Below are 23,297 nucleotides of genomic sequence, written 5' to 3' on the forward strand. Positions count from 1 at the left end.
AAACAGCCTTAAACTTCTTGCTGACAATGGACATCCTAGTAACAGCTAGTGTTCAAGGACCTCAGTGGTTCAAAACATTTTTATTTAATACATAGTTACTCCATTTCACAGATTCTATACCAATTAGCAAACATATGACAGTGCTGATAAATTAATATTAAGGAAATGAATTAAAGTCTACTGGTGAGATTACACAAGTCCAAAAGGAAATAGATTATGGTTCGTCTGGGAAAATGGAGAGGCAACAGCCTCTATCACCTGGGCATCCCTACTTTATTTGTAAAGTAACGAGGACTTTGCTAGCTGGCGTGTGACTTTAATGGCTCCAGAGCAATGGGGGCATCTTCCATTTCCCCTCAGGCTCAGATCTGGTGTGCAGAAGAGGATACTTGCTCATTCTTGATATTTTCTGGTTCATATAACGTCTGGACTAGCTTTGCGACCTGACATGCATTTCAGCTACATCACACATTGGAGTCACAAGCACTAAATGCTCATGCACACAGTTCCTGCCTACTCAGCCTGGCCTCCCCACTTTCATGGCTGAAGACTGTTTCAGGAGCTTTTTCTTTTTGCTAATGTCACTTCTTTGACACCAGTTCCATGAATGTTTCATCATTTAATAAGCTTTTGGGGCCTTACAGAAGGGGAAGGGAAGTTTAAAAATCCCATACCATAGCACGCTGTAAATGACTCCACACAAAAGTCTATTTCTAAGCCTAAAAGTCTGTTTCTAAAAGCTTATTTCTAATTGTTTCTGCATGTAATTCATGACAACTTCTTATAATTAGGTCATTACTGCATATGGCCCAGTAGAGTGAAGATACAGTGCCTTTCTAAAATGTAGAAGAGTTATTGCTATTATCAACTTTTTAGACTTTCCCAAACTAAAGCACCTCACAAAAACAGTAGAGCCAATTTTAGAGCACATCTAATTCTTATTTCATACAATGTGTCGACTGAAAGCTAAGGAGCAAACTAAATTAATGCAAGGTAGGCTACATACTGAAAAACAACGAAGTGATCATACAGTTCGTTTCTCAGTAAAACTTTTGACAGTTTCATTAAAACATGTATTAGATTCATAGAGTTGCTGTGCCAAGATATTACCCACATTCTCACAGCAACTGGTAGCAAATTAACACCTAATCCTTAGAAGCAACATACTGCAGTGAATAGGCCACTATATTACAAATAATCTCTTTCAGCCTTGCATAATGCCAAGACCTGTTGCCTCCAGTTAACTCTTAAATGTCATTCAGGTTTCCATCGTACCTTCAAGATAGATCAATACATCTGGACCACTTAATCAAGGAAGAGAAACACATCAGAAAGGTTACATTAACAGTAATTTATTTTCACTGAAGTACCAAGTAGAACAGGTTTCTTTGTTGTGATAACTTCTCCACCCAAAATTTTTTCTGCAAGTCTCTAGTGTATTTCTAACAACTTACTTATTTACTTACCATACCTAGTGGAGAAATTAACTAATTAGTCTAAAATATGCCTTCAGCATCCAACACTGTGGAAGGATTAAGAATCCTACCATTCCCAACCTGAAACAAATGACCAGTTACATAGATCTTACCTTCTGCTTTTGGTAGTATTTCAGCTCCACATACTTTACAATAGAGTCCTTTCTCGCAAGGTTGTTGGTGGTTTTCCTTCTAACAAGCCAATATGCAAGTTAATGTGAATACTAGTTTGCATATATTAACTACGCAACTATACAGATTGAAGCATGTAAGTATAAACACATTTAGAAGTATATCAGAACTACTTGAGACATACTTCTTTAAATGCTTAAATTTATTTGAATCAATATTTATCGTTTCTGTTAGCTTAAAATTAAAATACACTACAGACTAAAAATGTTTAACCTAGCCTGAAGAGAAATAGTTTTATATAAAATGAGATATTTTACAGCCAATGATGCAGCAGGATATCAAAGATTCAGCTTGGAATTTTGCAGAGGAACCTGGGAAAACCGGTGTCCAACTCTTGCAGAATTTCCATATGATTATGTTCTTACACTGCAAATCCTGCCTTAAAAATTATGTACTAACCAGAAATTGGAAGCACTGCTTCTACTGAGATAGGAATCCCATCTATAATGAGCTATGAGCTGGACTCTGTAGACTGTCAGTATCTGCAGCTTCTACTCATGTTAATGGGACTTAAAAACATTCTGCTCCTTTGCTTCACACATGAAACAAAGGCTTCTGCTCAGAGTGTAAAGATCTAGAGCAAGCCATACAGACCATGAATATGCTGTTTTATCCATATATTTATATATGTATCATTTAAAAGATTATGTAATAAGTACTTTGTATTTCCCCTTAACATTCAACAGTAGCCACTTAAAAATTAGAAACTTTATTTACAGGGTACCTTTCTTTCACAGGTGTAGCCACGTGCCCTAACAGTAGCTCTTCTTCGCCTGCATTGTCTCTGAACTTTCAATCCTTTAATAAATTCAAGATTTCATGATTACTTTAGACAGAAGAAATCCTATCAACCTATTTTATACAAAAGAAATTTTCAATAATTTAGCTTTTCCAGATCTGTGAAATCCAAAGAAATAACTCTAGGAAGGTTGGTACATTGATTTTGCTTCCTTTCAATTACTCTGCTACCTAGACGCTAAATGAATTTAATATACTCAATCATCATAAATATATTAACTAAAGAAATAAAGAATATGCTTACCACTAACATATTGAATACTATAGTTAAAGACAAATACAGATTGAATTTACACAGCTTTTACACCAAAAGAAACTGCCCATCTTCCTCCTTCCCCTCTCCCAGCCTTCCCTCCAAAACCAGCAGCAATACAAAGAATTATTATCCATCGGTTGTCCCAAGCATCTCAGCTACAGTCGGGATTTGAGTTTGGTGGATCTCTGTACGAAAACTTTAAAAGAAAAATCTAGTATCTGACAAGCAAAATGTTGAGTTTTTAATACATGTTAAAAATAATAATGGTTTAGTAATTTCATACAAAATGTAGACATTGCAAATTAATATAAAATATTTGACACGAAGAAGGGGCATATCCTAAGGAATTTCTAATAAAAAGTAAGATACAACACCAGATGGATTCAAGAAAGTCAAAATCTGCTCCTGATCAGGAAAGGAAGATGGACTTTTAAAGATGGTCCATAAAGAGAGGCAAATCTGTGAAGATGACAGCTAAGGGATAGTATTCCATGAGATGAGCAGACAAGCCACTAAACTTAAGTGATTTCTATTACCTGTTTAGATACACATAAACATAAAAAGTAGTTTGGTACAGAAAATTTGTTAGATCTTTAGATGTGTCATATGTTTAAATTGCTGCCAACATCAGAGCTTGCTTCTGCACTATCAAGTGGGAGCGTGGATGTAGTTAGCTAAAAACCATCAGCACCTGATGATTGAGAGAATTCCATGGAACTTGAACCAAGAAACATGATCCTTACACAGCACCAATAAAAGAAAAGGCTTAACCAAATATCTCATAAGAAATATTGCAAAAAAATGCTTGTTAAAGAAATTTAACAATATTCTTGCCATGCTTGCAAACACAGGATCTATTTTTATAAAGGTCTATTTATTTTGCAAAGGGATACAATTTAAATCATTTTGATAAGAACACATTCACAGTTCTGCAGAGATGGTCACAGAATGTTATTCAGATGAACTCCTAGAGAAAATGACCGGTCAACAATTTCACCTCAGCTCTCATTCAGAATATACAAATACCTATAAATCAATCTTATGATTGCAAAAATCCTGCATCTGCATATTAATATAGGATGGAAATGAACAATCTTTTCTTGAAAATCATGCATAATGCTTTATTACAGCAAAATCCTGGCTTATGTTTTGATTGCAGTAAATCAAAGAAATGTTTAAAATGCTCCAAAAAAAAAAAAGAGTACACTGAGGCAGATTTAAAGTCCATTATGTACAAATTTACATTGTTGTATATGGCATAGAAAATGTGTTTGAAGGGCAGATGAGTACTTGTTTTGAAACGAATACATACAGAATCCAACCAAAAGAAACAAAAGAAATTTTAAAAGAGTCACCAACTTTTACATAAAACAAAGAAAGACTATTTAAGAAGATATTTGATGATGATGATGAGAGGCAAGTGCTCAAATACTGCTATTACACAGGCCCTGATATGCTCATTTTGACAAAAGAAATTTGAGGGAAACAAGTACTGAAGAACTTATCTATTTCAGTATTCGTTCTTACTCTATCACGTTACTTGATCTGCAAAGATGCTGTTATACATATTTAATAAAAATCATAAGAAATGCAAATAATCTTTTTTTTATATATTGACATTTTACTTTCTGATGTAAACTCAGCCGTTTGCATTTAATGGCAGACTAATTAACTCTGTAATAGACAAATCTTCTCTTCACCCTACAATGACAAGAATTATTTGGGCTTCTATTCAGAATTTCCACACATGATGTTTGTCCTTTGACCACAATGTTAGGGTGAAGAATCTGAATTATATCTACAGATAACTGCATGTTGCATAGCTTGCACAGGAAAAAACAAAAAACATAAAATGAATGATTGAGCTTGATAGTTGCATATTTTAGATGTTAACTAGAATGCCATATTACTGCTCTATAGTGAGGCTACGTTATAAAGGCTGCTCACTACATTTCCCATAGAGGCTGTCACTGTGTGCTAGTATTGTCCAATAAAAAGGATGACACACCTTTATTTCGTGATCTGGAAAGACTGATTTTCCGTTTTTTGGTGTCCATCTCTTGAGATTCTATCTGCTCTGCTTCAGTTCCACTAGCCATCTTTACAACAGTAACTGCACTATTCTTACTCCCATCGTTTTGCATTATTCCATGTAAACTTGTGTTTCTGTCATCATCATTAACCATTTCTTTTGTTACAGTTAGCGTTTTTGAGGTGTTGAATACAAAAAGATCACTAGCTACTGCGGATGTTCCACATTCACTCAGATTCTCATTTGCATTACAGGTTGGATCTAGTGGTCTGATTTCCTGTTCCTCTGATTCTACATCATCATAGAGTTCCGGTGTGAAGTAGATGCTCTCATCCTCATCCTCATCTTCTGCAGATGCATTTAACATTGAAAGTTCAGATTTCCCTCCTACAGAAGGAAGCTCACTGCAGGGCTCAATTTGAAGCTGTAGCTCATCAAGATGCTCCTCGGCAACTGGAGCCTCAGTATTTTTAACTGAAAAATTAGTTGTTTCCAAATGTGATTCTGGTACACTTGGGTTATGTTCTGAAATGAACGATGACTGGCATTGATTTACACCATCAATAAGTTCACTAGCACTATTCACATTCTTCTTTTGTTTGCTGCTTGCTGTGGACATGCAGTCTGCAGCTACAGGCAAAGGCGTTGAAGTCAGTGGTTTAAAGCAGCAGTGTTCTTTCATAAAACCAGAATTAGTCCAATCATTCTTTTTTGCTCTCTCTATTTTAGTTGCAGACCTTTTGGGTGTGGAGTCCATATGTTTTCTTCTTTGTGTTGCATTGTGAGAATGACTCTCTACATCAACTTTCTGGCCACCTGTGAAAAATCACAAAACATTAATTAATTGTATATGCCTTCCCCCTGCTGATTTACAGCATGTTTAGCACATCAAAATTACCACTGTTTTATTAGGTTTACAGATATTTTATAATACTCATTAAGATCCAATACAAACAAAAGCCCAGATGTTACAACTATCTTTGCACGTGAATTGTCTTAATGAAATCAATAGATTAACTGGCCCAAGTAAAGTGAGAGCATATGTACAACTGGATTTAAAATCTATATTTTTTATGCTTTGTGCTCTTATATTATTTACATCTTTCTTACCTGAAGGGAAATGATAAGCTTTCCTAAAATTTAGGAATGGACGGATAGTTACTAGTAAAGCTGTTGCAGGAAGAGATCGTATACTAGGAGTCTCACTATGCCTAAACAACAGACATGGCTTGAATCAAAGCACTCGTCTTGCAATAATGCTCAGAATATGTCTGAAGCACATGAATTTAAATTATCTTCATATTTTTCAATTACAAAAGCAAATTAAGTGAAAATAGTTTTAATTGTACTATAATCTTCTCAAATATTATCGTTTTAAGACAACCAGATGGAATGACAACTAATTTCAGTACGTTGAGCACAGCTCATATACATTTGTGAATAATTATCATGTTGTACTATAGCACTCCAGTAAGTTTAAAAAACATTTGTTTCTTCCAAAAAAATAGGTGACTGGACATTTGAAATTGTTAATGAAGTCATTTTTTCCCCACAGGAAATGAACATACTTTGTTTCATTGCTGCCATGATATTACTGGACTGATTTGATGTCGCAGGATTAATTGAGTTGATGGGTGTAGTAAAATGAGTATCTGGGACCAAATTTTGCTCCTCACTTTTAACAGGAACATCTGGTGACAGCTGAATAGTTGCCTCCTGTTGAGAAGCTGATGACACGTTTGAATTTGAAGGTACATGGAGAAATTCACTACTACACGGTGATAAACAATTAATGCCTTTCTGGTTTCTTTTAGCAAATGCTTGCAAGGATTCAACTGCACTACCAAAATTTTCATGATGCCGGACTTGTTGGCGAATCCATTTAGATAATCCTAAAGGGGGGGGGGAAGGAAAAAAGTGTTACCACAAAACTATATCATATATACTGTTTACTGATGTGAAATACCATTTATCTAAATACTACAAATACTTCTGCATATGTACAGACTCTTAAGTATTTTGAGTAAGATAATGTATGTCCCCCTTTCAGGGCTGGGAACTTGATTCAATGAATGATACTATTAATATTTTTCTTTCTTATAAAAAGAAATAAAAATGAACTGGCACCTTTACTTTTTCAGTAACGCTCTTTTGAAATTTAAACTGCTGCAAAAACACCATTACACTTCTTTTATACCTGGGTGTTCACTTTGGTTGTTATCATGAATTATTAATAATTTACATAGAGTACAGCTATTTATTACCATACTAACAGCATATGACAAAAATTAGAATTTAAATAGAATGAAGCTTTTACAACTTTATATCAGATAATGGAAGATATTCAGAAATAATCACAACTACCCAATAGCAAAAATATAATGCAACATGACAACATTTATATGCAAGGCAATATACCATTGTTATATAGTCATCATTTTTAGAATCCTCATATAGCAGAAGTTTTAAACCTAATAGCTATTCAGATGATGTTGGAATACACAAGACTGAAGTAAAAAATAACTTTCTTAATAAAAATGTAATGTTTTTAAATCCATTGAAATGTTATTTTAAATACCAATTGTTTAAAAGTCCCTGACAAAAGAGAACTGGATTCTTCTGTGGAGTTTTGCTTTTTAGAAAAAATACTAATATTACCAAATCTTAATCATATTGACTTTATATATTTATATAGATAGATACAAATTCTGTTTCCTTAGAAACGTTATAAAGATAATTGGATAATATGGATAAAATAGATTATATGTCTTTTTATATATACACACACATATATGTATATATGAGGAATTCAAATTATCTAAAGAAATTTGAGTTTTTATATCAATTTTATATAAAAAATTATTTATGTAACTCATTTGTATATTTTTATAAAGAGTTGATATATATATGTTATATGTATAGTTATTATATATATATATTTATATTTATATTTTTTCCATTTCCTTAGAGAACTTGAATGTATTTTTATTGTAAAAGACATGTCAGAAAATCGTCTGAGAATTGTTTGACTTGTAGTATGGTGGCTGAGCTCCATCTGCTGACTAGACTGCAACATTATCTGTTTACTATGTCCTCTTACCCATTCCTTCTATACAGGACAGGAACAAAGATACGTAATGCATTCCTCAGTAATTTCTTCTTTTTTTTTTTCTTTTCTATTAAGATAGTATGCATGTTCCATTTTATTTTATCTGCATTTATTTCCAGCTAGTATAAAACTACAGAGAGAAGTTACTTTTTTGCATATTGACCATTTAGGGGTTCCATAATAGGAACAGCCCAGCCTTTACCTGTTCTTACCTAAAAAGCCAGAACATTAAATTCAGACTGCTTACTCAAATCACTAAAGATTCTTATCAATGTAAAGTATACTTCCACTAGAGACGTATCCAAAGTCCAAATAAAAACGTAGTGACTACCTTTTTCATACATACATATACACACTCACCTGTGCGCACACATTTATACATACCCTACTTATATTTAATATGCAAAGATTCAGAGTGCTCAGGTATTTACTTATAAGCAAGAATAAGAAAGAATTATTAAATTCTTCATACTGAAATTTCTGTATCATCATCTGCATACATACAAAAGGGAAAGGAAATTAAATTGACTGAATATTGGTATCAATGCATTTTCAGAGCACTTATTGAACTAGTGATATTAAGTGCAGTTTTAGACTTCTAAGTTTCAAGTACACATTTTGAGTTTAACAGCTATATTTTGTTATGGCTTTCATTACTCACCTAGGAGTGGAAAAAAAAATTTTTTTTTATAACTTACCAGTTATGTACTTGTTAGGGTTATTCCGGAAGCGGTCATCAACTAGAATAAGAGCACCCCAATCACTCCTATGTCGTATACACCTACAGGCAAGTGACAAAAAAAAGAGTGTATATATAATTAGAGTGCATGTAGTCAAAAACTGTGGGAATCAGATGAGGAACTGCAAAGAGTCAGCCTGCTGGAGTATGCAAAAACATATAGAAAGTGCTTTCCTACTCTTGCAACTAAAAAAATACATTATAAATGCAAAAACTACACTACCAGAGTATATCGTGGAAACTTAATTTTCATTGAGTTCTTGAATCTAATATATGAAGACAAATAAAAAAACACAAATACTAGCTAATCCAACCAGCTAATCAAACCATATATTATTTGTTTTCCACTCTTAACCGAATAAATTAAATACTGAAAGGTGAATTTGTAAGAGCGTAAAAGAAAACGAAATGTACTGATACAATGGCTTGCAGTTTTTTAAATAACTATGCACTTTCATAAAGAAATGTAAAATTCTGCAAATCAAAGCTGAGTGATACTGTTAAGTTTGTAACTGAGTTGTTACAGGCATACAAAAATATTCCAATATTCACTTCACATGTGTTGATATTTTGAACATTATTTGGATTTCTATACTGCCTCCCAGAAAAATATGAAAGAACAGTAATAACATTAAGTGAAACGTGGAAAAGAATCTGTCTGTAATAGCTTTGGATTATTATCCCCATCGCATAAGAAGAGGACAACTTTTGAAAAAGATGTACATATGTACATGAAAACACAAGCGTAACAGTCAGGCATTGAAATGGGAGTGACAAGGTTGGTCCTCCAAAGAAATTTGTATTTGAAGTTTCTCCATGACAAGAAAAGCTACCACAACTTCTTTAAGGAACAGACTTCTTCCCACTTTTCATTTTTTATTGCTCAATTAAGTGTTAACTCATAGTTTAAATGAATGACACAAACCGGAGAGACATCCTACACTTTTTAGGAAAATCAGCACTGCAAGGAATTCATAGCACGGTTGTCACCTGGCCATTCACACCATCTGTTATATTCCCAAAGGCTGCTATTTCATTTCATGGACTTGTGTTACTTTGTATAATGTAACAGCACTGAATTAAGAGAAAAGTGCCAGACTGAAGACTAGCATGTTTCTGCTCACTTCTATCCCTGCAGGCGTCTTTGCAGTAAGAAGCTTGTATCTACAGCAACTACTTGCTGCAGTTTTCAGAATAAGCTACATTCTGGTTTATATCACCTTAGTAGACTGCTCTGTTTTTATAAAAATAGTCATCATGTGCTGTCATCCTTCACCAAACCTAAGTTAGTAAGGACTTAGTCTACCAATACTGTACACGATTCACACATTTATTTCAGAATGGAAGTCTATTATTTCCATTTAAGTTTAGACTAGCATGAGTTCATTCACATAAATTATACAAGCAATTTTCACTAAAGCTAGAATTAAGTTAAAACTCCCATTGGTGACAAAACTTCAAATTCATTTCTTACTATTAGAATTCCACCACCTGTTTTTATTTTTCTTAACAACTGTTAACAAATGCTCTTATTTTGCAAAGTGAAACCTAAGAAATCAGACCTGTAACAAGAATTTACAATGAGATTTTATTACTTAAGACTATATTCTCAAGTTTCTTTCCAAACTTCCATTTATATTATTATAACTGATCTATAAATCTTTGTGCCTCTATCATGCATATATATATCATACATACATCTATAACAGATGTATGGCAAGAATCACAGATACAGATGATAGACACTGTATCTACCTATGTATATGATAAACCTTTTTGGAGAAGGATGAATTAATTCTATCATGTTAATAAATTTTAGGTTTTTGGTTTTTTTTTCCTTTTGAGAAGGTAAGCTATACCACTTCTAAATCCGGAAAAAGATCAGTAAGCATAATTGAATTGACCTTTTGCAAAGGTCTTAAAAGAAAACACTATTTCTCCCTTTAAAAAAATACTTGCAGGCTAAACATCAAACAACTGGTCTAAGCCCACCAAGAGTAATAATTAGTATATTTATATATATATTTATATATAAGTATATAAGTATCTGTGTATAGTATGTGTGTCTTAGAAAAGACCTAAGAATTTTCGTTTGGTTTATGAGTTCAAGAATTATTTTTCTCTGCAAATGCTTTCCTTTCTGTATATCTGGACTAACAACAACATAACCTGCAAACAAACTAAAGCAGAGTCTGAATATAAAATGAAAACTCGGAATTATAACAACACAAATACATAACATGTTCAGCCAGTACAGAATAGCTGAAGACCTGATTTCCGTAATATGAGTTTTTTGGCCTGATTACTTCTTCTGTGCTAACAATGAAGAATTAATCAGTGAAGATGTCACAAACAAGAAGTTCTACAAATAAGTATGTTTTTAATTATGTTCAGTTTATCTCACCTTCCCAGGGCCTGGTTCAGAGCCCTGTAAGCTTGAATTTCATACCATTGACTCCCTGGTAAAAGGCCTCTCGAATTTTTGTGCTGGTCATTGTACTTCCTCTTTAATTCAACCTAAGAAAGAAATCACAATATATTGTTTTTAGTAATAATTCTGAAATGGAAATATTCTAAAAGGGGAAAAGAATCAGATGTTGATTAAATAAGAAAATATAAAAAGGAAAAAAGGGAGCTTGTTAGATAAAAAAGCAGGCTAGAAACAATCCCATTTCCAGTTCCAGGGAAAGTCTTCCAAATTTTGTCCAGATCATAAGTAAACATGATTTTCCCAACCAAATCATTATTTGTTCATATTACATTACGGCCAATCAAACTAAGCATGATGGCCTTAGTCAAAATTAAGGCCTACCTCAAGACAAAAATAACTCTGGGTCTCAGCTCTTGCCTTTAGAGTCATTTACCTAAGAACCACAGGTCACCAAAACCTTCTGAAAAAGGTTTAACACCGCATCTGAGCTCATACCATGGAGCCACTGACTTTCCAACTGTTGCAACATGCACAGAAAAGAAAAACAAAAACTAATACAGATTCAACACGAATAATAGCAGTTCTCCTGACAGGACAGTTGCATTAATCTCTGAGGAATACAAAAGTCTTTTCTATCAGCATAATTGCATTCTCATCTCACATTCTGATACAATCTAAGTGCCAACTTCTGTATTTGCAGCATTTTTCACAGGTGCTACTCATACTATTGCACAGACAAAAACAACAGCATAGATCTTGCCTAAACTTTAACCACATCTTTACAAAATAACCATGAGTATAAACTGAAAGGAGTACAGATTTCACAAGAGAATGTTGTTTTTTTTCAAGGAAAGATTGCACCTGTATTACATAAACGCTTCAGATATGCTTTAGTGACAATGACTTAATACATACAGTTCTAACTATAACAAATGTGAAAGGTCTCAAAAATCCACGGCAAACTGATTCCCTTAACTGCAAGGCTCAAGTTTGTGCTCAGCAGGTTATGAATGCTGCCATGCCGAGTTGTGAACTCCTCTGTCGTGCCAGCAAGGAAATACTGTAATTTGTGGCAGACAGTAGCTTCGTAACCTATTTGACTGCAGCTATCAAAGCAGAACGCCCCTGAAAGTTGGCTGCAAGTAGCCACATTTCAAGTACTCACTCCTCAGAAGCTGTGTCAGGATTCCTGCCTTACTACACAGCATCAGTACCCCAACAGACAACATACTGTTCTAGCTGTGAACGGGAATGAAATCCAACATGCTCATCAGGATGAGCACTAATATCCACATTGCTCATAGCTTATATGAGGCAGACACAGAGTGGTTCAATATAAAGACCTGATCTTTCAGCTGTATCTCCAGAGCTACGATTCATTTAGCAGTATGTTTATGACCACAGCAGCCCTACCGTACTTGCCGAGCTCCTACCACCCAAAACCTTTCGCCCTAACACGCAGTATTTTGCGACCGAGGACACCGGACTAGGCAGCATTTTAGAAATACTAGGCAGAAAGTGGGGGGCTTCTGAAGCAGGCTCCTCTTTGGGAAAAATGCCATCTCCCAGCCGCTCCCAGGGCAGCTCCAACACCAGCTGCAGAAGAAATTCCTTGACTCCTTTCTAATCACGTGGATAACCACGCATAACACGCCTGAGTTTGAACAAGAATTTGTTACTTGGACATTATACGCACTTTAACATATATCAGAAGAATTTATTATTATTGGGAACAGGGGATTTTTATTTTTTTCCCAATAAACAAACATAAAGCTACACCAGAAAGGGTCTTTCCATTGCTCTTTTGTACAGTATTAACCTTTCTAAACTGACAAGCGAAAGGACACGCTTCAGGAGAGAAAACAGCAGACTTCTAACCTCTTCTGACAGGTAACTTTCAAGTTGAATTTGGATAAGAAATCTTACTTTATGTACTTATGCCCTTTAAATTGCCTGTCAAATTTACAAATTCAATCTTTACAGCCAGAAAGTAAATTCAGTTTGATTTCACAGATTTAATATTTGTTCCAGTCACTCAGAATCTATTGACTGGCACAACAGTTTTCCCTCGTAATTTTCAAAACAGAAGATGATTTCTTCTGAACTCTTAGGCACATTAATACCATTCTGTAAGAAGGAACTTGTATCTAGACATTTCCACAGATGTAAATGCTACTTGGAGAAACAAGGTAGGTTGGAGAAATTAGGTAGGACATGAGAAAATGTCATTAAAGTCTTTAAAACATAATCAATGTCAATAATGCTCCTGTATATACTTTGCATTTTTCCTCTTGCCCTGGTAAGTTTTCTAACGATTTCCTCTATTGAAGAAATTCTGTTACCAGCAAGGTTTTGGCCAGTTGTAACAAACGTGTCCTACTCCTCTAGCAGGCTATTTAAAGCAGTATTAGAATAACCAGTCATATGTCTTATACTTAATGATATTTTTAATTGCATGCATAAACCACTGAAGATCACCGTCATGATGTTACCCTGTGAATAGAATACATTAGTTACGTTCCAATACATATTAGCATTATGCAAATGTATACAACTTCTAAGCATATCAATGACGACAGTTAATTTTTCAAATTATATAAAAATCAGTATTCACTTGGTCTAACTTTGTAATGGGTCTTTAAAACCTATTTTTTCTACTTTATTTAAGAAAGGGCTAGCAGAAAATAAACATTTGGTTTTCTCACTTCAATAATCACGTCTCAGCACGAGATGACAACTTACATTGCTAAGAGTTCAGTTTTCATCATAAGTCTAGGAAACGTAAAAGGCCAGGCCATGTCATTTTAATGCAATCAGAATCTATTTCATTGTATAACTCTTACATTATCAAACATCAAATCAACGCCCAATTCAAAATGACATGTTGCATATGTGAAAAAGCCAGTCTCTCCTGCTAGCAAATATCCTAAATGTGCAGTAAACCACAGGCTAGAAGGGACTAGTTAAAATGTCAGAAGACAGCCTTTTACTTTTACCTGTTCATCCTTAAAAATATACTCTTAGCTATCAGGCATGCTTTACAGACAAATAGCTTCAGCAAGCAGCAGCAGAAGGCCGGTGGCAAGCTCTGCCATCTTGTAGCTGTCAGACAGATTAGGCTTTGATCTATCTGGGAGGTCATGGTCACATTCACATTTACTGAAGTCTAACAGCATTATACCTGCTAACCGCTCATTCTTTTAATGCTTAATTAGTTCGACATCTTTCACTATGGAATATTAACTGAGAAACAGCAACAAAAAACAAATGTCATGAACAAACTTTATTTTTTATGACTTGGAAAAATCTTTTGAGGTAATTTCTGCTACAATTTCAAAGGATTTTAGAATGTATTTTTCATTCAAAATTAGCAAAACAAGTTTTTCTTCAACAATAACAAATGCATTAAACACTCAACAACATTCTTTATACTAGATTCTAAGTCTTGACAACTCACAAAAATATGTGGCAAACAGTGCTTCACCTGAAGAAACCCTGACTTACTCAGGATTCAAGTAATATATAAACAAGTAAGCAAAGTGGATTTGTATTGTGCTTACCATGGACTATATTAGTCAGCTTATGACGTGAAACTCAGAAGACTTGCAGAGATTGTTTTTGAACCTCAAACTAACATACACATTTATATACAGAAGCCTGCAGCATGTCTTTTGAGCAACATGACAGGCTGAACCAGACCTATTCAAAATTAACTAACAGCAAGATATAAAAATAGCAATTATAAGCTGTTTATGCAGAAAAATCAATGATTGGACAATAACATGAAAGCACTGTTTTTGTTCCCAGAGAACGGAGTTCTTTCAGTTCTGTGACTACAAGACCTCTCCTTACTTTGCAGTAATAATTACAACTGAGATAAGGAAATTTGAAACAAAATGTCAGTGTGTTTTAGGTATCTTCATCTACATGCACATCACTACAAACCAGATTACACAGAAGTCTAAAGACAAGCCAAGTTCATGAACACAACGGCAACACTGTGAGCAGTAAAACAGAGCACTCATTTAAATCTGCATCTGTCTTTAGATCAGCATCTAGCAGCATCATGCCGGGTTAAAGAAAGGCAACTGCTGAAACAAAAAAGCCAAACAAGCTTGGAACTGGATGAATACACGCATGCACACATGAAGGTCAGTATATGTAGACACACATTGAAGCTCATGGCCTCCACTCCTCAGCACTCTCCTCCATTTATCTTCCATGGAAATGAAAAACAGAAAATGGATACAAAGGTTTTCTGGCATTGCACTGACTTGTTTCTCTGGTTTTAGGAGAAGACAAACTATAATAAAAATAAAGAATATTGCTTCTGTCATGCAGCAAACTTTAAAACACATTTGCTTTTTTTTTTTTTTTTTTGTAAATATCTAATTCTCCACTTCCCAACATCAAACAAAAACCCAGGAGGTCACCTCATTCCTTGCGTTCACCCCCTAAAAAAAGACAAAAATGTTTTTTAAACAAATCTACTTTCTTCAAAACCTCCTGTGTCCAGTTACAGTCTCTCTTCCACCTGAAATAGCAATAATTGGAATTCTCCGGGAACGTGCTTGCCATCTACTTTCCTCCTGATGAATGTCAAGTAATCATAAAAGTTTGCAAGTGCAGGAAAGTAAAAGACATGAAAACCCTTTTCTTTTCTATCTGAAAACCCTTAAATGGAAGCAGCATTAAAATAGTGCAGTATTTGACCTTTTTCCCCTTGCTTCCAAAGCAGCAACAACATCTGAGAGATTTAAGACTAAATAACGCACGTATATGGACCTGGCTGAGTCACAGGGCATGCTTCAAACATCCGCACTCCTCAGCAGACTTGCTGAAAGATAAATCTAAACACAGCAGCTCAATTTCTTAGCCCACACGAGGAAGATAGGGTAGGACATCACCTTCAAATGTTCCAGGCATTCCAAGTGCGAAGGGTGTTAACACACAAAACAGTACGAAACAAGCAAATGCTCGTCACCTATAATTTACCAAACTAGATGCTGGATATGACAATAATTTATTAAGGCCATTCCAACCAACTCGTATATATAAATATATGGTCTACAGACATAAATAACACACTATGCTTTCACACACTAATACATTTTTTTTTTTAAAAAGAAAACAAAACTGTGAGCAAAGTAATACCATATACCATGAATAAGACATCATTGCCTGGTACTTTGTACTGCTCAGTCATCTTCAGGATGCTGTTGGACAGCTCTTCACCAGACCACCAGACAAGTCACGGGCCCGGCTCTGCACCTATCGCTCTCCCGGGGCTGCCACTTGCAGCCAGACCACCAGCTGACATCAGTTCTGTGCATCCAAGCCACATCAGCTTCCAAATAGCTCAGGGGACCTTTTCCACCTGAAAATTTCTATGTAAAAATGTGCCTCCCTCTAAAAATAGTGAATAATATAAGGAAAGCCATCATCTCTGCAGACCTAGATCTCACACTGGCTATCTCGCCGAGTCTTGCCCCCGAACAGTACCCCTGAAAAGACAGGTACCAGGTGTCCACGGGAGGTAAATGGTGCAACACCTCTTGCATAACCAAACATGTAACTGAAGCTAGGAAAAGTTACCGAAATATACAAAATAAAGACCAAAAATCATGGAGGTGGCAAGAAACTATATATGGAAAAACACCGACTGTTTCCCCATAAGCCTCCAACAATTAATAACGAGGTAGCACCTATAAAATAAAGCGAAACAGCCCATCAGCAAACGACAGCATACCAGAGTCTACTGACTGGCCAACACTACCTTCAGTGGCAGAAAAACAGCAGTACCACTTCATGCGAAGCCGTATTTCCTGTATTTTGAATTCACAAGGTATTCTATGACTAAACGCTTCCCAAGTATTCTCACTCTTAATCCCAGTGTTAAAGAGATGGGGAGCTTATGTAATGTTGTAACCACTGAACACTTTTAGTATTGTCAACTACACCATGTGGCATCTCAGCGATCTTGAAGTTTTACGGTTTGACAAATCTTGTAGCACATTCACCCCAGGCCTATCTACTCATCTCAGGCTTGTAGGCTTTGAGGGACTGCGAACAAGTGACTTGATTAAAATCTAATGCAACCAAAACTCTCCTCTGAAGAGAAAATTCAATCCATTTCCACTGAAGCAGAAGTGAAAAAAATCAAACAGGCTCCCTAGAGGTACAACGCTGCTGCATACGCTCAGTGGCACTGCGTCTAAGGTGAAGTGGTAAGTGTCAGTCATCCTTACAAATCCCCAAGGTGATAGCTTCACTTTTAGAGCTTTCAACATACTTTGACAGTAAAGTAAAAACTTAAAGGTCAACCCTACTTGCTAAGGATAAGATAAACACAAGAAAATCACTTTGGAATTGTTTATGGATCATGAAAGTAAACTATTAAAGGTAAAGGAAAAGTTTTGATTTGCCGTATTATTTATCCAAAGGCTTATCTTCCGGATATATTCAGAGATGATTTCTGTGATCTGTGCCAACATATTGACATCAGCCTTGCACCAGCAGAAGAGAAATGCCAACTGCTCATCTTGCACGTTAAACTGAACTTAAATGTTACCTTTCCTAGCTAGAGGAATGCTGTATTCAACAGGATTTTGCAGCTACTCACATGAGCTAAGCCTGTGCTTAAGAAGAGTGTGGATGGCTTTGACTTTTTACAGCCATTCTCGTTTAAAGGAAAAGTGGGAAGTGAAAGGCTTTTGAGATATCTTACTGCTTCACACCGACGTAAGAAATTGCCACACCACCGCATTTAGTGCATTGCTTGTGAAGCCTTAGAGCAAGGCAAACCAGAACCTCACCTCGCTTTGAATTTTGGATAAGTGAAAGTATTTTTGAAGTGATTCAAAGCCATGATGCAATTCATATAGTGCATATTATGTTTCTTGACTCACAGGTATACAAAATAACCATTTTCATACAAGATTTTATTTTCCTACACAACAGTATGCAAGAAAATAATTATTTCAGCAACCATTTATTTAGCACACTTCCTCCATTAAATGAAGAAAACATATGCAGGCTTAAAAATAGCCACAAGGACTAGAAACTAGCTTAAATATAATGAAAAATTTCATTATTCTGAAATGGTACAAATATCTCAAATTTTTTGATCCCTCAAGAAATGAGAAAGGAACTTCAGCCTTACAGCTGCAAACTTTTGGTACCATTAAGCTGCATATAACCAAGAAAACTGTAACTGAAATGATGTGTTCCACCATGTTTCACAAATTATGTTGCTGGAAACAATAAAGAAAGTATTTGCAGTCATAGTTCATATTCACACTGTAGTAGCTATGGGAAAAACTTCTCATTAACGGCAAACTGAGTTACTGTTCTTGAGTAACATCTCTGCACAGAAAGCCTATCCTTATCAAACTTATTTTCCTTGCATATCTATTGATGTAGAAGCGTTCGACTGCATTTTCCTCTATATTTTGGTAAGTTCTCTTAGCTGTTATATGATTAAGTACACTCTGCTGCACTACGATCAAAAGCATCTGGAAAGGTGGAAGTGAAGAAATGCTCTCTGGGAAAGTTAGCTTAATACTTGCACTTCAGAGTTGCCCATTATCAACATTTCACAGCAAGTTCCTTTATTTTCACATCCCCAAGGTAAGAACAGTAAATTATGACTCAAACTAAGCAAGTCACACTTGGCTCCAAAATCAGATTTTCCTACCTCTGGTTTCAGGTCCCAGAGGTGGGCAGAGGAAATCCTGGTCACAGCCAAAGAAGTCATTTTTGGCTCTGAAATAAATTTTCCTGCTTCACTAGAGCCAAACCCTACCATTGAGAGAACTATAGCTTTAAGCAATACTTTAACGTTTCTTTCATATATTTTGCTTTAGCAACTTGATTCTTCAGCAATATGAAACCATTTTCAATAATATAGAATTAAGGTTTTGGCCTCTGTTCCTTAAAACAGTATTGTTATTATCAAGGACACTTACGAACCCTAATCATTTCCTTCTTCCTAATGCTGACAAAGTATTTTAGACTCTTCTCTTCGTGAGAATAAGTAAGCTTAAGATACTATATGCCTAAAATTCTTAAGTGAGGCAACTGGAAAAGACCAGATGCTTGCCATTTATACCAGAAGTTGTGGCACATATTTAGAACAAGCATATGAAAATATTATACATCATATTTGACAATGAGTTTCTTGACCAAGTGAAGACTGATGTCCGGATCCAAAATGCTACAATTCAAAATATATAACAAGTTAATAAATAGTATGTTAGCATCAGATAACATGTATATGGGATTACACATCTTCTTCTGTCGCATTATTTATGTTCTCTAATATTACAGTTCACTGGTATTAGCATCAAGTTACAAATCATAAAATATATTTAGAAAGCAGGTTGATCACAGACGAGTAATATTAGTGGAGATGAGCCAACATCGAGCTGCCAACATAAAATATTGCTCTCCAAAGGTACAATTCAATAAACCCTTATGATTGTGCATAGTTCTAGTAGTATTAAAGGGATTACTCACACAAGTAAATGCTATGTGCTGGAGTAAGGGGTTATAGCATTAAGCCTTAAGAGAACTTTTATTAACCTAAAAAGCAGACATGCAAGTGTATTTTCATGTAAATACAGAGCACTTTTTAGTTATTCAAACCTATCCCAGAAGCATCAGTCATGGATTTTCAAGGGAATTGTTAACCACTTGCATTTTCTATTTATAAAGGATGTCATTATTAATAATCTTACCAGTTTCTCCAGTACCGCTACTGAGCATCTATTGCTATGTAAAACAATAAATGTAACTGTTTACAGTTGCATATCTAAATAGGTTTAATTTGACTTGTGTCACTGTATTTTGAATTTTCTTCTGTCTACTCAAAACCCAAGCTCTGACCAAATTTTCAAAGCTGGAAGCTTCAAAATTTTTAGTATTTAAGCTATGTTCTTATTTAGCTGACCAACTATTTCATAAAAGCGAATGTCTTAACTAGCCTATAAATTTTAACCATTTCATTTGGGAACTCAACATATCCTAAAATCCTACCAAAAAAAAAAAAAAGGATAAAACAGCACAGAAAAATATTTTCTAATATTTAAGAATCTGATTCTTTTAACCCCAGGAAAGAAAAAGAATTAAAAAAAAAAAGTTGAAAAAACAAGTTAACAAGTAGAAACATTTAAATTAAAATCAGTCATCCTAAAAAAAAGTCAGTTGGTTGTACTTGGAAGAGAGAATCCATGTATTCCATGCATTCCTAGTATGATGAGCACTACTAATATGCCTTGAAAACAATAGTGAAAAGAAAAATGTATTTTAATAAAATACTGCAATTATCTTCCTTGTAGTCTTATAAATTATTTCCACTGAGTAATTTCCTTGTCTACCCTTCTTTACCCAACTGACAATGTGAGCTTAAGTAGTAAAGCTAATTTTTTTTGTTTTTTAAAAAAAAAAAAGATATCTTCTAAACTTAAAAGCTTTGGACAAAACAGGGCATTAGTCAATTTACAGGGAAGCACTGCTAGCTGGATATCACTTTGAATCCAAGCTGCTGAGCAAAAAAAGTTGTTTATAACAAGAACAATTTCCCCTAGCAGTATTCTAGGAGCACTACCACACGATCAGCCAGCTCCTCAAATCTGGTGCTAAGAGACCAGTGCATGCCCTTCTCTCATCTAGAATTGATCAGTGCAGTGCTTTGTGCAGTACCATATCTAAATATACACACACCAACCTTTAGCTGCATGCAATTTGGCAGCTACTGTTTCTATCCTTACTTAAAAATTCAGAGGTTTTCTTCGGTGTAATTAAAAAAATAAATAAATAAATAAATCTAACATTAATATTTTGGAATTGTTATCAGTAATGGCATATACTGCCCAAATCCCTATGATATTACATATTTGGTTGTACCTAAAGGAAAATAGAAGGCAATTATTTTAACCTTAAGGAACATAATCTTCTACAAACACAATTCACCCTTGACACATTCTTTTCAATTTTATTTTGTATTATTTAGAACACAAGAATATTGACTTTCTGGAAGTCATTTAGAGTAAATTTTAAGAGTTCCTGCCCTTCTACAGACCAAGTATTTCCAAAATACCATTTCTGTGTTCACTTCTAAAACAAAGCATTTCTAACTCTAGAAACTGTGCTAAATATTATTTGAATGTAAATGTTTTTATACTAAAGCACAGCATATTATGTTTTAGTGGGACAAAAATGTTATGGCTGAGTAAGTGCCTCAAGAAAGTTACACCAACAGTAAAAGAACATTGCACTGGGCAGCCACCACTAACATAACCTTACTTGTCTTCATAGGATGTGGGGTTTTTCTACCAAGGCTTTAACTACGCACATGCCATAGACAACAAAGAAGTCTTTGGTTGTTCACTTAAGCCCAGAACACAACTCTAAAACCAAAGCTGAGGCAGTTTGGGCTTTGAAGTGCAAACCTATTATTTTCTTGTTTGATTTGGCATTATTAATAACCAGAATCCATCTGTTTCTGATATTCATTCTGTGATACTTGTTTCTTAGCTTCATGAAGTAATCTCAAAAAGCCCTAAAAGGTACACAATAAGATAAAGCAGTGATGGTGGCTGTTATCACCGACAATTGCCAGCAACTAAGTGGCATGCACTAAGCTTATTTTCAGTGATCTGAAATACCAGTTAATAATATATGTGGTGGTTTTTTTCAGCAAGTAGAAAGCAAAACTAGAAAAATACTTTTCCAGTAAAGTTAGAAGATGCTTGAATTATCAAAAAAAAGTAATATCCTCAGTTTCCAGGAGGAGGTAATGTTACATCATAATTTTATGACTCAAAATCTCAATCTGATAAGCAGCGTTAGCTTTGAAAAAGTTCACATTTCCACTGAAGAAGGTAATAGGAATGAGAAAGGTGACACACTGCAATCAATAACGGAGTGTGTGAAAGTGAAAATAAAGAGTGTGAAACAATTATCTTTATTTTTCCATGTATTTTCTGAAATAGTCTTCTAATCAATCTGAATGCCTTACTTAAAATAGTATTTTCCCAGGGCTTATCCTATACTTTCACAACCAAATGCCCCATAAAGTCAGAAAGTAACTTTATTTCTATATAAATGGTATAAGCTTTTGCATATTAAAACAGACAAGTAAAGATGGAAACAGGTACTCTGCTTGGCAGAAGATGAAGCTAACAAGCACTTTAACAACTCAATAGCCTTCACTAGCAATGTCAAAAAAATTTACAATACTTTTACCTAGCATGATATATATTTATTTAGAGTTAGGTCCACAAGATATGCTGTGCTGTTCCTCCTCTTTCTGTGTAAAAGGTAACTTAAAGAATTCAAATGAGACTGACAGGAGTAAGATTACATAAGGGTAAACATTTCAAATAAATATTTTGTGCACATTTGGTATTTTAAACATGGCATAAAAATAACGTACAACTCTTTCAATTAGGTATTGATAACCTACCTGAAGGTCTTTCACATTTGGAAACGGAATACCTATGGTTACAACTGCTCGGGCATTCTCATCACAGAAATCCAAGCCTTCACTAACTTTTCCTCTGCATACAGCTATAAGGAGTGCTCCATCTTGAACAAGCCAAAGAGGGATAGACATCATTCCCATTGATAAACTGAATATCAGAAGAAAGTTTCAGCAACATTTTTAAAAAAATAAACATAATATAGCATAATACATTGTACCTGTCTGGAAAAGGTAGGGAAATTTAAAATTGGAGAGTTTTTGTTAAAAGGATGAGATTAACTCATTTTGATTGATAAAACTGTCACTTTGAATACGAGTAACAAAATAACTTTGCATCATATGATACAGTGGTACTTAATTATGCATGAACCATATGAATCTACTACAAAGTTTTAAAATTTTAAACCTTCAATTGTGCATTCCAAAACCCATACCATTTATTTTTGACATAGTATCATTCTTTATTCTCTATACTAATACTCAAGTATTTTGAGAAGAAATCCTATAGTAGCTGTAATGTAAGTCGGTAAATCAAAACTATGGAATGTACGGTGAAGCTGATTCTTTGAGAAACCAGCCTGCACCCTGCTGGACATGTAAATGCACGTCCTTACACAGCTCACTGCCTTTTCAATACCACTACTAGGGTTATGCAACATTCTGTATGCCCTCTATGCTCATGCAACAATGCAGATAGCACTTAATCTTCCTCATTTATCACAATAACTTTTTAAGCTGAAGTTCATTTTAGTTGTTTATCCATTCCTTATTCTCTGTTAA

The 23,297-nt window shown here is 34.8% G+C and overlaps 1 protein-coding gene across 10 annotated transcripts in view; it reads right to left on the minus strand.

Annotated features, from left to right (window-relative positions):
* Positions 1 to 23,297, minus strand: part of BRIP1 (BRCA1 interacting DNA helicase 1) — a 122,798-nt gene that overhangs the window by 58,201 nt on the left and 41,300 nt on the right. For 9 of the 10 annotated variants that reach the window (XR_014574226.1, XR_014574227.1, XR_014574228.1 and 6 more), the window contains 7 exons: positions 22,500 to 22,621; positions 11,006 to 11,118; positions 8,561 to 8,643; positions 6,322 to 6,645; positions 4,730 to 5,569; positions 2,392 to 2,465; positions 1,589 to 1,667 (listed from right to left, as the gene is read on the minus strand). Coding sequence is in view for 3 of the 10 variants with exons in the window: in XM_083806286.1 (XP_083662412.1) it covers positions 1,589 to 1,667; positions 2,392 to 2,465; positions 4,730 to 5,569; positions 6,322 to 6,645; positions 8,561 to 8,643; positions 11,006 to 11,118; positions 22,500 to 22,621 (1,635 nt within the window). In the remaining 7 variants the exon portion in view is untranslated. Of the gene's footprint in view, positions 1 to 1,588; positions 1,668 to 2,391; positions 2,466 to 3,576; positions 5,570 to 6,321; positions 6,646 to 8,560; positions 8,644 to 11,005; positions 11,119 to 22,499; positions 22,622 to 23,297 lie in introns of those variants that run through there. The other variant, XM_083806288.1, reaches the window with a different exon arrangement.

Source organism: Anser anser (assembly GCF_964211835.1).
Source record: "Anser anser genome assembly, chromosome: 20".
Classification (NCBI taxonomy): domain Eukaryota; kingdom Metazoa; phylum Chordata; class Aves; order Anseriformes; family Anatidae; genus Anser; species Anser anser.